Source organism: Alligator mississippiensis, chromosome 1, assembly GCF_030867095.1.
Source record: "Alligator mississippiensis isolate rAllMis1 chromosome 1, rAllMis1, whole genome shotgun sequence".
Classification (NCBI taxonomy): Eukaryota; Metazoa; Chordata; order Crocodylia; family Alligatoridae; genus Alligator; species Alligator mississippiensis.
The window spans coordinates 172,230,997-172,246,904 of NC_081824.1; the positions used below are offsets into that span (position 1 = coordinate 172,230,997).

Below are 15,908 nucleotides of genomic sequence, written 5' to 3' on the forward strand. Positions count from 1 at the left end.
GCACTTTTAGCATTTTGTAAGGGAAATAATTGGCTTGGACTGAACCCATCCCTGGGAGTGTTTGCAAACCAAACAGTGCAGGGTTGGAAAGTACTTGAAAATCAAAACTTGAAACTGATCTAAAACAAAAGCAAAACTGACTGGTCTATGACCATCGATGCAGAAAGAAACCATTTTAATTATCCTGGGGATTATGGATACCACAGCTGAATAAATCATTTTTTTAAATACATCTAGTATTAAAACTAGTTTAAAAACTAGTGATGTGCTTTTCTGTTGAATAAGAATTGTAAATAAAAAAATAGAACCAAAAACACAAATAAAAGTGGGTTAAACCTGGAAATGTCTTTCGAAACCTTCCTGGTCACACTGAATAATTCTGTTTTACAAAGTTTACATTTATGTTTTGTTTGCCACTGAAGTGTCTGAGACTCCATATTCAGCCACATATAGCCTAGATAGAGCCTAGCATCAGCCACCTGCTGAAGTTGTAGATACACGCAGGTATTTTTCAGAGCACTTACAGAGATTACCTCTCAGTTGCTGGCAGACAGTGTAAAGTGTCTTACATTTCTCAGCTGCAGGTTGGCTGCTGTAATCAACAGGAGACAACACCCAGTTTAATTGACTGTAAGGGTGTTTACATAATGCTAATAATATTCGGCAACACTTACATAATACTTTAGAGATCTTTTTAAAAAATACTGCGCTTGCACTAACTGAAACATGCTTAAAACACTGCTGTGATATATAGAGAAAAAGCTGATGAACTCCATTTTACAGAAGGCAAAATTGAGACCTAGAGAAGTTCAAGGACTTGCCTAGATGGAACCCCGGTCTGCATTCAAAACCCCTATGTTGGTTAGGGGTGTGAATAAATACCACCCCCTAACCACCATGGGCTTGCCATTTAATGCCTTTATTTAAACACACAGCTACACAAGTCTTTTTCTGGTGTACCTTATTCTCACTGGGAAACTGGTGCAAGTGGCATACATATATATGTATATCCACTACAAGAGTTTGATGGTACAAATACTGGGAAACCCAATCTAGGACAGGCAGTTCTGAGTCAGTGATGGAGCTGGAATTAAAACCCAGGGTTTCCTAGCATGTGATCCTGTCTTCCATCCACTGAACTTCACTGTTCCCCTCATAAAAATATGGATCACATTTGAAGTGGTGTGTAATTCTGTTACTGGTTTATTATATGCAACTGTGTGTGTGTGCGCGTGTGTGCGCGCACGCACACTCGCGCGCACATGCCTGTGTGTAATTTCAAATAATATCCAGCATGTTCCCTAGTGAGAAATACTTTTCGCTCATGATACATCCCAGAACCCTGCAGCAAACCAACCAGTTTTCAAGTGAGATCTAAACAAAAACATAAATCTTCTGCCTGCTAATGAGTGGCTGTCTGGATACAGACTTTAAAGCCAGCAGGTGTGTCCATCAGTCACACTTAAGCACCATGTCACTCAGTGCTGCGCACCTCTGCAACCAGATGTAAGGTCAGTCACCTCAGACTCTTCTTTAATCAGCTGGCTTCACTGAGAAATTTGATAAGAGAGGGCAAGGTTATGGGACTCAAGTCTCATTGGTGGCCTCTGACAGCTCCCCTTTTAACTAATGAGCATGCAGTATAGAAGAGGTTGGGTAGAGAATCTTGCTTCGCCACCTCGATAGTGCACAACTTCACTGCATGCTGCATTTCATTTGATTCATGAGGTCTGCTGGGCCAGAACAGTTGTTTGAACTGAATGCTGGCAGCTGTCTCCACTATGACTAGCCAGATTCTTGTCTACTTAACTGCAGAGAACTCAGTGGAGTTGCACCAAAAATGAATTTAGTTCACTGAACTTTGGCAACAATTGCATGTCATGATTAGAGTGTCCTGGATCCTTCACTTTTAATTCTTCTGTAGGTGCCTTAAGCCCAGTATTTAAGAGCCACTGGCATTCTCAAAACCACCACTTTGCTACCCCCTAATGCTACAGGCGCCTAGTTTTCTGACTTGTGACATGTGCATCTGTCCTGGTGGTCTGGGAACTCATTTGGGATGTGGGTGACCTCAGTTCAAACCCCTGCTCTTCCTACTTTGTAGCAGATTAATTACGAAATACCAAACTATGGGGTGTTCTGGGCTGAGACTTCCCTGGGGGAGATGCTCTGCTTTGTATATCCACTCATCAGAACAGGCCTCGATTCCGACGCTCCCACATTCCAGGTAAGTGCCCTCACTGCTGGTCTACAGCGTGAATGATTCCATCATGCCCAGGGCAGCTCTTCTCTATCTTCCTCCCTCCCTGTGGGTGAAGGGACTCTTTTCTCTCTGCTCTTCCTTCCCCAGTCTTGTCCTTCCATGCAATGCCAAGCCTGAGAAAGAAGCTCCTGGAGCTACAGGAGGTGAGGCAAAGGGGAAGAACTCATGTGGGCAAAATCAGCACACGTAATCTGGGCAGATATGGCAGCTGAATTAACTGGTAGGCAGTGGGGAGAGGCGACTACAGGAGCCAGAACCACATGACTACATCTGACAGAGTTGGTGACAATAGGACACACGCTTGCAAGGAGAAAAATCAGAAAAATTAAGACACAGATCAAAAATACAACCTACCATCTCATTTTAAAAAGAATGCCTTATGATTTGTGCATCATTATTTTTTAACCTTTTGGGGGGTAGCAAATACAGGATGTTAGAGACTTCAGATCTCCCATCCAGACGCTGTCCAGGCCTGATCCTGCTTAGTAAGTGAGATGTAATATGGCACACCATTTGGGGTACATCCAGACATATTACATTCCTTTAAGAGCCTGACTGATATTCACTGCTTAGCTTGGAGCAGTTCTTCCTTATTTTGAAGCCCAAACCCAATTCAACTCCTAATTATGGTCTGTTGACAGGGAGCAAATAAAAACCAAGCTGCCAGGAACTGTCTAAAATAGTCCTCATACAATGTGCTTGCTTTCCGTCTTATTTGCCTTGCACAATTACTTTCTGACTGGGCTTATACCTCATGGAATCTGTTAGCATTTTAACATCCTAACCCACAGCATACTGATTTAAACTTGTGTTTGGAAGGCATCGTGCTTATCCGTTGTGTCTGCAAGATTCCTTCACATTGGGAAACATTGGGAAAACGTTCTAAATGGGAGGATCCAAAAGAGGCACTTGAGAACATGATTTAACCAGAGAAAAACTGAAGCAGTTTAAAGCCATGGTTTCAGACCCCAAAGTTTTCTTTAAAAAAGAATCTGAAGATCACACATATAGTTTAAAACCAAGTACAGTATAGCTCTTATTTTCTGAACATCAGTTATCCAAAACTAGGATATGCCTCTTAATTATAATCACATTCAAAATTCTGTACATTATCTGTACTTATTCATGGCAGTCATATGGTCAAGTGCTGCACAGCTCGGCACCCACTTAGTCCATCCAGTATTTTCCCAACCCCCTCAACCTCATATGCCCCCTCCTTCAATACTCATCTGTGTGCCTGCTTCAGCAAGGCCCCTAGGGCTTCATACCATATCCCTGGTCTTGTGCGTTAGCATTTTTCACTGCCTGTCTTCACACAAATTTCTGTGTGAAGTCTTTCATGTCCCTCCTCAGATACATTATTGTTTCAACTTTGTCCATGAGCTCTGACCAAACATAGAATGTGTAAAAAAAAAAATTAAAGACAGTACGTTTAAAAATATTTACCAGCAGAAATATGCAATGCTAACCAAGATCCAAGAAGAGCAATTAAGCAATAAAGAGCTGTTCCCAGCCCCCTCTGTCCACAGAAATACTCTTCCTTAGGGGATTATGAGGGATGTCTTTTTCTCAATCCTTCCTTTCTCCGCCTACAATTTTTCAGATGCTCTTGTTTTAATTTAGGGGTTTAGGAAGCTGAAGGCCCTCAACCCCTTCTAGGGTTCACTTCTTAGTTGTAAATTCCAGTGGGCAGAGTTAATGGGCTCAATTTTCTATTCCAGGATAGCTCTGCTGAATGTAGAAACAAAGAGTATGGGGAAAATATGGAGGAAGGTGGATTAATATTAACTGCCTTGTTTGGAGAAGGCTGCCTTGTGTTGCTGCAAACTTCTGCAACTGCATAGCTGTTAAAGAGGTAGAGTCTCTATCAGGAGTTAAAGTCCTTTTGGACTTGTTGAAGGAGCTAAGGTAACAGAAGAAACTGAAGCCCGGTTCAGTTGCGGAGTAGGGGAGTCTTTGGGACTCCCCTGTGCAGAAGAGGAAATCTAGGGCTTACCACGGAAAAAGATGCAGTCCCTGGAAGACTGTAAAAAGATTGGAGGCAAACTTCCTCTGTGGCTCCATGACAAGGCTTCTGGGCACTGAGATAATATAAATACTGAATAATGACAGCAATAATATGGCCTGTTCCCCCCAGAACAAACAGAAAAAAACCCCAAACCAAAAACCCAGGGGAACAGAGAAGAATACACTTACGAAAGACAAGGTTAAAATCACTAATGGAAACTTCACAGTTATTTGGAAAGAGACTAGCTCAAGAATTCAGCCACGGAGAATTCAGGACCTTTTGGAGGCGTTAAAAAATAAAAAGCAGAGAACATCTGTAATTTTCCAATGTAGATTATGGAAGACCCCGAGTCAGCTGTGACAAGAATGATAACAGCACAGTGGTTTGTTTTCTTTATTTTACCCTTGAGCAGATAACCTTTCATATTTTAGTAGAGCAGTCTATTTTTTAGACACACTGATGATATTTTTCACTATGTTGCAAAACTTCCCCTTCTTCTCTCCTCTCTGGGAACAAATCCATCCATATCATTTGACCACAGCATAGTTTCAGAGAGAAGGCTGCAAAGGCCAAAGACACGGCATTTTGTGAGGGACTCTCAAGTATGATAATATACATCATATGCATTGAAAGCTGGCTTGCCTCTAATAATAACGGACAGCGTACTGAGTTGGGAAGGAGGTGGAGTGGGATGCTACTGGGAAGTTCTCAGATACAGTGTTGATGTGGGGAGTTATAAAAGAACACAGACAGATAGATGGTGTTTGGCCATGTATGTATTAGTAATCCAGAAGATCACTTCTGGGCACCTCGTTACTAGAAAGAGTGAATACATGTTAAGTGTGATGGCTGCCCATTGGGGATGTTATGATCACAAGGTGGGATTTCTGAAAGTGCCTAAAGAAGCAAGGCACCTGACTCCTATTGAAATTCAATGGGAGTTGGATGCCTAACACTTTTAAAAGCTTTTTAAAATCTTACCTAGTAGCTACAAATATTTGAAGAAATAAAAAGTTCTGTGAGGGAGCACAGCTAGAAATAACAGGATAAAAATGTTTAAAGCGATATTTAAAATGAAGAGCAAGAAAATCTCCTTCAGATGGAGCTCCTTTAGGCTGCTAAGCAGAGGAACGGTGGAACATCAGAGCCTGTGATATTTCAAATTAGAGTCGAGAAAGAGCTTGTGACGTGGTTTTTAGCCTTCTCCAAAAGGTGTTCTCTACTTTCTCTCATCTTGTTTTACATAGTGAAGTCATGTGCTTAGGGAGTTTCGCACTTGGAAGAAGGGAAAGTAGACCTGCTAGTGAAGTAAATTATCATCCTGGCTCTGACCATATTACTTAAGGGCAGACAGCACCCTTGTAATGTAATTCTAGACCAGCCCACTATAAACAGCAATAAAAACCTAAAGTGTGAGGATCAGTGAAAAACGCAATACTAAAATACATGAAAAACAGAGAGGTCAGACAGTTTTAAAAGCCACTACAGAATGACTCAGTGCCCAGTGAACTTGAGCCCACCTATTCCATACCACAGTTCCAGTTATACATTAACATTTTCAATCACTTCCTAACGCTTGCCTTGATGCTCCTGCCTACTGAAAAAGCATTTCAAAGAGCACTACACCAAAGGTATGTCTTGATAATACCCTTCTGCCAAGCAATCTAGCTTCAGCGTGAAAGATTCCTTTCCTGAACCTCCTTATGTCACTGATGACAACACATGAAAGCACCTCCACCTCTCCCACTGTAAACTGTAAAATCCTAACACACATTCTACAGTCTTTGATCCTGGGAAACTGTGAACAGTCCTCTGAATTGCCATGCACTCAGCTATCAGTATTTCTAAGTAATGACTCCTATCCCCACCCCCAAATCCCACCCCCGTTTTGCCCCTCTTCTTTCCTTTGTTCTTGTGGAACCTAGATCCCCTGCAGACACTAGGTGGTTCTTCCGAAAGTTTAGAACTGGTCTATACGTGAAGTGAGAGTCAGATTCTCAAAATCCCCAATCCAGGATGCTGCCAACATGGGAAACGCCACTTGTGAGGATCAAGAATGGGCACGCTGATACTAATTATATGAGGAACTACAAGCTATGGGCCTTTTTTAAACAGCTCAGAGTGCAAAAGACTTCTAAGGAATTATATTAATTGAAAATGCCATTGTTCGGGAGCAGATTCAGCATTACATACAGCAGGACGTGCTGCTGCTTATGCCAGCAAGATAAAAAGGAGCAGAAAGATCACTGTCATCTCTGTGCCATGAGAATATCACAAGAATTTTTTTTTCTTTATATTCCCATTAAGCAAAATCAGCAGCAAACTCATCAATTGCTGGATCAAATGTAAGCTTTGTAATCACTGGGCCATGACCAGGCTCGTAACGACTGGCTTCTACTTCTGGTTTCCAAAATGTTAAAAGGAAAGTTTAACAATAATGAACCATTGCATTTAACTGGTGACATTTGGGGACCAGACTAAATTCTGTAGTGGATGATACCACAGAAGGATTCTGTAGATGAATAAACCATTTACCATAATAAGAGTCGTTCATCTTTAACACTGATATAGCTCTTTGATGTGGTGGTTTCCCTCGTCACACTGGATATCCAGCTGCATGCTATGCCTCATTGCCATATATTTAGGATCTGGTAGCAGAAGAATGTTATCCCCTTTGGCAGGTACAAGCATGAAAGTCATGGAACATAACTTGTGACAACTGATGAGCTGTTTGCTTTTAAAGTATGTTCCTCATCAGGCATTTAAAGAATGTGCTGTGTGGTGACCCATATGCTATGGCACTGGTGGGTGCAGTGATGATACGTGAAGTGGTATGCATGAAATGGGAGACTTCTGCACGTGAAAGAGAGAACAACGGATCAGTGTCGTATACCAATTTCAAATGTAACTTATACATGCGGGTGGGACCTTAAGTGAAGCCTAAAGAAATCTAAATGGGGACTTGGGGTTTGGATGAGGTAATGCCTTATAGTGCAAGCAACTGAGCTTATAGTATTTCTCTACTACTTGATTCACAGTAGAGGCACTCCAGGCCCAGTACTCTAGTTTCCATTCCTGTTTGACTGAAGTACAAGGGATTTCCACTCCAGCTGTTCTACGCAGTCACCTCTGCTGGCACATACGCATATGATGCACCAAGAAGATATCCCTTGGGAAAAGTCCTTTTAGAGGAGCTGCACAAGTGCTGTTCAGTCTGGGCCTTTTGTCTTTGTGTCCTTGGTAGTGCAGCTCTCCACATCATCCAGCCCCAGAGTACTACTTTTGTTGCTGTCTGTTAAATTCTGCTCTGCCTCTTTCCTTTTCTTCTTGCAGCACTGGCAGAGGTCATTAGAGTTCTCTAGCACATTGATACAAATGTTGATGACCAGTGCTAGCCAAGCCATGCCAAAGAGGATCCACAGAGATATCACATTCTTGTACCAGGCTGGATAGGTACGGTCTGGGTTCATCCCTAGAAAAAAAGAAACCAACACACTTAAAGATGGGACCAAAAGTAACTTAACGCTCAAGCAGAAGCACTGGAAAACAAACCTATTTCATGGATACATAAGCAACGGCCCCCAAAATATTACAAATGGTAAATATTACCATAAAGAAGAAAAATAAACTTCCATAAGATCTAATATAAAAATAAATGGGCATGAATGTGGTTATACTGATATAGTCCTGTTCCAGTGATATTTGTTAAGAATTAGTATACTGTAGTAGGATGGTAGTGCATGCTTGAAATACCCTGTCCCATTGACAGGTGTTTCTACTGGGAAAAGGCTAAGAGGTTTATGCTTACTAGGTGTAGAGAACTTGTTAAGTCCTCTGGGATATAACCAAGCAAGCCTCTTGCAATGGGATAGGATCTACGGCATGAATTGGGCAGTGCTCAGAGGGAAACTGCAGGCACAGCCAAGCCAAGCCAAGCCAAGGGAGAAGGTTTGAGCTGAATGTTATGTTACCTTTGTTTGATTTCTTGCTTACTTAAAATTGTAAGCTGCATTTTTTTTTTGGGGGGGGGGGGGAGGGGGGAGGCAGGGCCTGCCTTTACCATCTGTTGCACAGCACCTAGAGTAATAGGGTCCCCATTTGTCTTACTGTACAATCAACAAATATATTAAAACCAAACTCCAAAGTTTGGCAGTAACCAATGCATGAAATATCTCTGAAAAGTAGTTTGGATATTTGCTTACAGATTCACACATAAACAAGATGAAAAGCACAGAGAAGAGAACAAAGTGCCTGCATTAATGTTTTCACTATCACTGCTTAGCTTTTAGCTTTCATTTTTAATGGGAAGGTTTGTCAGTTTCAGCACCAATGGTGCAAACATGAGTAAAAAGAACCCAAAATGCTAGAATTAAAGACACCAGCAGAGGAAAGCTGTCAGGAACTTTTCACCTGTGACAATATAATTTATAAACGTAGGTATTTAATGTTGAGTGACCCCCATTGGTTTTTAAATTCCCTATTAGTGCAAAGTGCTATCTTGTACATCAGTGGTTCTCAGCCTTTTTAGACTGAAGACACTCTTTATTAGACTCAAAGCACCCTTTTCACTTGTTTTTGATTGCAAGGATATAACAGAGCAATTCTTCTGTTGCAAAGAACTGAGAAAGACCACAACAGCACAGGATATTTTTGACGCTATGGATTCTTATTTGAACTCTCTGGGTTTAGAGAGTGTAGTGACACCCCAATTGATAATCTGTGCTCTAAATGATGAGTGAAACCTGAAGCAAGATGGACCAACTGACTCTGTAGAGAAAAACACCTTCTTCAGGCAGGTCACCTGGTTGGTAAGGTGAGGGAAGCCTAATTCACAAGTGTGGGGCCATACTCCTGACCTCTGTAGAATAAAAGCCACAGGATTTCATTCAATTACTTCTATATTGTAATTAAAGTACTAGGCCAATTGCAGCAGGTACCTTACAAAGCTCAGTGGCAGACAAGCATCAGGGTAAACTGAGGGGTATAATATCTGTTTGCCTGTCTCTATCCACTGCTGTCAGACATGGGACTGAAATACATGCACACATAACTGAACTAGTTTTTAACCAGCTAGAGTGGGTACTGAGAGTGGTGTAGCCGTGGAAGCAGAGAGCTTAGTGTGAACTACAACATCCATCTAAGATGTTGGGTGCATACCCTGGAGTGAGACTGTGCTGAGCTCCCTGCTGTTGCAGTTCCACTGCTACTGCTTTCAGAGCTAATCTGCTGAAAGCTCTCAGGGATGCCTACAACAAACTGCCACCAGGCCTTTGCCTATACTTTTGTCAACAAACCCTATGCCTAAAGGTCCCATCACTGAGGTACCCGAGCACAAAACTAGAGTTATAAAGAAAAGAAAAATCCAGTGTCTGTAATAAAATATTTTTCTGTTTTTCAAGGAGTATGCATGTATGTGAATGAATGTGCCTGCGTGTGTTTCTATTACCCATTTGTTTTTAATGGGAAAGACTTTATCCAAAAGGTGTGCCCTGTGTTTTAGTATGAATATAGTTAGACTTGGGTTTAGTCCCATTTCCTCTGGCAAGGGGGCTCTGGCTGCTGAGAACACTCTGCCCAGTGCCTGGCAGTCTAAAACTAGATGTGTCTTGGCCTACATTATTGACTGCAGCTGTCTTGGGTGGTGACAGGTAGAGGTGGTCACAGTCTCTTAATGGCTTTGCAGATTAGGATCATGATGAGGCAGAATGCTTCTGATACTTCTATTCTGCACTGGAATGCACCAACATTTCAGTCTCTGAACACTAACTACTAGCAGCTTGGCATTCTGACTAGGTAGGGTCTTGCAAGGGCACATCTGCACCTCAGCAGCAGCCTATTCCAGCCAGGACAGCACTGAGCATGCCCAAGCCACCCACCCTTCCAAACTCAGAAATTCAGTGTGGAAGATGCTCCACAGTCATCTCCATGCCAGGGCAGAGGTCTCAAGAGCAGCACCAGAGGGAGGCCCTGGAGCAGCCTAACTGGTATGTTTCTGGGTTCACAGAATGGGTGCCACGACTTGGGGGATGTCACTGTTGTAATGTACAGCTTCCCTAATTCACACTAGTGTCAGAGTAGCTGGAGGTCAAAGTGTTGCTCACCCATCTTGAAATCATCAGCTGCCTCTTCCTGCCATGCAGAAGAGTCACTCTATGCAACCCGGTTATTTCAGTTCTATGACTTGTATGTGAATGATGAAATCCCAGTGACTTACCAATCACGTAATCTCCAAAGCCTATTGTACTGAGGGTGATGAAGGAATAGTAGAATCCTTCTTCATAAGTCCAGCCTTCTATGGCAGAAAACAGTAAAGGCGGTAGCAGAAGGAACAGCAACAAGCCAGTAACCAACGCACAGGTCCTTGTCAACAGGGTGGCTGCCTTCTGGTATGACAGAAAATTATAAAAACACCAGCTATAAGTTTGGAAGGGTGGAACGCACAAAACAGTGAGGGTGAAGTTGTTCTTACAAAGCATGATGCTGGAGTCAACAGAAATATAGACCCTGTCTTGATTGGGCACTGATGCTACAAGATGTGCCTGGCTTGCTTTATTAAGCACTGACTCCAGTGACATCAGCTGAGTTTCCTGGGCCAGGGGCAAAGACTTTTGTCCATGCTAGGTAAAGGTCACTTTATATAGAGACATCACAGACCTGCACAAATTTCAGCCTAAATTAGAGCTGTATAGCGTTTATATCCTTTGACAGGATTACAGTGCCTCCACTCACAATGGCAAAACTCCCATTGAGGATATTATCCAATATCTCTGTGACATCTACAGCTGTTACTTACATGGGAAACTAGTATTAGGAATGTATTTAATGAACTGTTAGCTACTTTTACTGAAGTTTAACAGCAGGTGACAAGAAGTAGCAGCCAGTACCCAATGACAAGTCAGACTGCCATGGCTCACCAGTGGTCCCTTGACCATATCATGGTTGTCAGAACCTATCACAATAGTTTCCTGTTGCCAAAATTTATAGTTTTCAAAACTCATTAGGGCTGGGACAGTAGCCTCTGCCTGAGAGAAAAATTCTTTTTCAGTCCAAATAGAAGCTGAATTTTTAAGATGTTTGGACATGAAACTTCTGATGTCAATATGAAGGATTCAGTACCTGCATGTCAGGGAGGAATGGCTCTTACATTAGCTGGTAAGCAATAGAAGAGAAATAAATAGCAAAAGAATAGGCAGAATTGGATTTTATTTAGAACAGTACATACTATACTTAATGGGGTAAAATATTAGTTTAATTCTGAATGAAAAATCTAGAAACTAAAACAAAGCACTCAGCTCATGCCCTAGTTTAGGTCAAATGAGTCTAGATCTTTGCAGCTTCACATCTGTCTGTGTCACTGAAGCACAGATTTTGGCACGGTTCAATATGATTTGCAAACCCTCTGCCAATAAGACTCAGGACAGGAAGAGTGGGGTGTGCCACTGCTGAGAAATGATGTTGGCAGAGAAGTAGAAAAAAAAGTGGAAGCAGGTCCAGGTCAGATCTGGAACAGCACGCTTTGTTGGAAGTCAGAACTGCCATGCTAGCAAACCTGAAGAGGAAAGACTGTCCTGTCTTTGGCTTAAGCCAATATCTTGTTATCAGGAGCACTAAATTCACAGCCACTTTCAAGCTTACTCAACTAACGCTACCTGATTATTCTGGAATATAATTCCAGTTAAAGTTAATGACAAGCAGTTCAAATGTCAGGGAGTGTGAAAAGCAACTAAACAGTGGCAGCTTTATTACCATGAAGGAAACCATTCATCAGAATATGATACCTAACTTGGCTGCCATAAACTAAGATTAAGGCATACTAATCAGTGTTTCCCTTATCATTCAGGTAATTAGGTAATTTATCCTTGCTAGCAAGAGCATCTGAAAAACTAGACAATGTCCTCACCTTAATTTATGGCCCCCATGCTTATGGCCACATTGCTTACCTTCCAGTGGAACTTCTCCTGCAGATGCCTGGCACATCTGTGAACGCCAGAGAGCATCAGCTGCCCAATTCGGTTTAGAACAACCAAGTTCAAGGGGATCCCAAAGAGGGCAAAGACGATGCATAAGATTCTAGCAATTGCAGTGGTGGGGCTCAGGTTCCCGTAGCCTGTGGGGAAAGGAACAGTGTGGTAAATCCTGTGCCCCTCCACTTCTACTGTTCCCACTCAACTAGACCTCCATCTTCTACAAGAGAAATGGGAGAAGGTCACTGCTCCAAAGGGACCCTTCTATATATAGCTTTTATTACTACCCATTGTTTATAACATCCTCTCAGAAGCTGGAAAATAAAATTTCTTTCCCTGCCAATTTTTATTTTCCGTTTCCACATGCCAGTCACTGAATTTCCCTCCCGTATCCACCACCTGAGCCAGAACATGATATAAACATGAAACTTCTGTTTACTTATTTGACTGCTAGCATTATTGATATCAGTGTGGCATTGGGAAGGTTTGTTTGGCCACTGCCTCTGCAGAACCAGGCAGAGGTGATCAGGATCATAAAAATGGTATTTTTTTCTTTAGCCTCTGTATAAAAGTGGGCCTTTTTTGTTTTAAAGATATAAAAAAATTTAAATCAGGCTCATGTGGTCTTTGCCTCATATACTATAAAGAAAAAAAAAAGACAACTCACTTTTGCTGCCTTTGCAGGACACATGTAAAAACCATGAAGGAGAGAATAGGGCAGAATTTTCCAAAGCACCTATGTGCTTGAGGAACACAAGTTCCAGCCATGTAAGGCCTGGTCTACAGCTAAAACATTGTCAGAAATTGCCCTCTCTTGGCACAAGTTTGCATGTATCCACACAAATATTTGATGGCCACTGGCAAAACCTAACTTGTGTAGGTGAATAAAGCCATCTGCCTGAATAGTGCAAGCCTCTAACTGACACAGAACTGCTGGCTCAGTGCTACTGTGGTCATGCCCCAGTGATGCAACAAGTGGTGTGCCCAGGGTTCCTATTCATGGTGCACAGTGCCTTCTTCCAAAAGCCTTCTGCCCTGCGAATGTGCGCCACCAGCAGAGCAATGAAGCGTGCACGTGCTCTGACAATACAGATCACAAATGCTCTGATGGCAAAAGTATCTACTGTAGCTATGGCCTAAGCCTAACTAAAAGTCTTTAAAATACTCTGAATGATTTGCTAAATGATTTGCTTTTAAATTACACTGCAATTAACATCAATTGAGACTACAGGTGAGGAACAACTCTTTAAAGAGAGAACTCAAAAATTCCATGGCGGGAATGAGACAGGGGTCCCGTGGAAGCAAAATTGTATGCAATTGTATAATGCATTTACATAAGGGGATAAAGTTACAATCATCCAGGCAACCTTAATCGTGATGTTGTTTAACTTTTTCAATGCTTAATAACTTTGCAACCTTTATGTTCTTTTAACATACATATATATTTTAAGTGTAACTGTCAATAGAGCCTTCTGGACAAGATGTAGTCTTCTTGGCCCTGAAGAAAGTGAGAAGTTGAAGGAAAAAAGGCAAGTAATATGAGCAGCTGATAAAGGGGTCAGGTAGATGGCTATGTATAGGACCACAGAAAGGGTATGTGCAAGCTAGAATCTAGTTCTTGGTGTATGACTCTCCTGTGGGATTGAGACAGTTTGTTTTTAGATTTTTGCTGTAACATTAAATCCAAGGCATTCCTTAGGTTGGTCTAATCCCAAGAGAAGAGGGCTGGGAGGCATTTATCCAGAGAAGCTAGAACCCATACACGCTGACCTGATGGGTAAATACAGAGTGAGCCAGCCACGAGTTCCTTCTTCTACTCTCTGTTAAAAATGAACAAAGGCTGTGTATTGGCTAACACAGCTCTTCCTTCTTCCTCATAGATTTCTCATCCTAAAACTTACGATTTTCCGTAGCCTGGTGGAAAAGAAATGACAAAAGGAGGAAGAAAGGGCCCTGCTGTTAGGACCACTGTGAGAAACAGGGTAGTCTGCAGGGAAGTTGTATCTACGTCTTCATTCCCAGAGTTGAGATCTACATTGGCCTTTGGGCCAGTTTGTATGAGGCAAATTTATACCAGTGGACTCACAGCACTGTAATTACCTGATGTAACCCCCCGAGGCAGGTGTGCCACCTTGCACAATGTGGGACTTGGTCCTTAAAGTAGGTTGTATTAGTGCAGTCCCCTCTGAATATTAGGGCAGTGCCTGTACTCAAAGGATTTGTACCAGGTCCAAAAAACCAAAGCAGAGCACAGGATAGGGAAGGCACCCGTCCTAAACAAACCTGCTCCTGGCATCTCACAGGGACATTCAAGAGAGTTAATCCACATTAAGTGAAGGTCTAAATTTAGAGTGCCTTACTTAAAACACATCCCTGTGTGGATGTTCTCATTGAGAAGTAAAGTTCACTGTAGCTTAATTCTGTTTAGGAGGCACATGCTAAGGCCATTTTACTCAAGACACTTTATTTAACTTGCTTTAAATTCACACCTTCTGGTGACTCGATTAAATTTGTGCATGTCCCTGTGTACATGTGCACTTACACTATTTCCATAAGGGATGCATTAGCAATGAGGGTTCCTCAAGAAGGAATGAATAATGTGATAAGTGACCCTCCCATCTTCACTATAAAGCCCAGCTGCATTTGGCTGTTTTACACAAATGAACTGAAGTCTAACTGGGTGAAATTCATTCTGCTGAAGAGCAATTTGGTGAAAAAAATGTGATTTTTTTCATCCCAAAGTTTTCTGTGAACTGCCTGTGCATTCATCCAAAAGTTTTAACTACAAAAAAATTAGGGAAATGGTGAGAGGTTAGCTTTTCATAACAATGTCATACTTCTATCCAATAGAGCAGTAGCTATCTGAACACGCATCTCTCAAGAGTTCAGTATCCAGCTTGTTACAGGTCGCAGCCTATAAAGAGGTAGGGAGACTAGTCTCAGCAGCCCCTGCTGCCACAGTTGCACTGAAAAAGAACTGGATCTCAGGTGTCTGGCCTCCTGCTTGAGCTATACAATTACTAGACTATTGAGTATTCTGAGATGAGGCTTCACTTTGTATAAAACAATAAAGTAATGAGAGAGAAAGAGAGATTGAAAGACCTTCTAGCTTGGTTGTTGAGGAACTCTCATGGAAAGTTGGAGATTTGGGTTCAAATTCCCACCGGCAGAGAAGGAAATTGAAGGCAGGTCTCCCATATCCAAGGTGAGTTCTGTAGACGCTGTATTATTGGGTAAAAATGAGGCAACGCCTCCTCCTCTGGCAGTTTTATGGAAATTTAGTTTCTCATTTCCTTTGCTCTTTTTACAAGTACCCAGGCCATTTCATTTCAAGTCAAATGAAATTTTTCAATCCAACACAATTTGGTGGAGTTCTTCAATTCTATGCAGATGGGGAGAAATCTCTTCTTTAAAAAAAAAAAAATAGAACCCCCCAAAAAAATAGAACCCAAAACTTGTTGGCTGAACTGAAAAAAATCCACTTTTGCACAGCCTTAATCTGGATCTCACAGGTTCCTTGCAAGTTGTCTAGACAATGGGAAAGATTTTCAAGTGCACAAAGAGCAAGCAAGTATTCAACTCCCAACTCTAGTGGGAATTAGGTCCCTATTGTCTCTTTGTACAGGCCAGCCGCATCATACGCATTTAACTTGCGCGAATTCAACTATACGTG

At 41.9% G+C, this 15,908-nt stretch overlaps 1 protein-coding gene across 1 annotated transcript in view; it reads right to left on the reverse strand.

Annotated features, from left to right (window-relative positions):
- Positions 1-160: 160 nt before the first annotated feature.
- KCNK17 (potassium two pore domain channel subfamily K member 17) overlaps positions 161-15,908 on the reverse strand; it is a 50,405-nt gene continuing 34,657 nt past the window's right edge. Inside the window, exons 3-5 of the mRNA XM_006257880.4 lie at positions 12,212-12,378; positions 10,486-10,654; positions 161-7,743 (exon numbers count right to left, since the gene is read on the reverse strand). Coding sequence (XP_006257942.3) covers positions 7,481-7,743; positions 10,486-10,654; positions 12,212-12,378 — 599 coding nt within the window. The 3' untranslated portion in view covers positions 161-7,480. The remainder of the gene's footprint in view (positions 7,744-10,485; positions 10,655-12,211; positions 12,379-15,908) is intronic.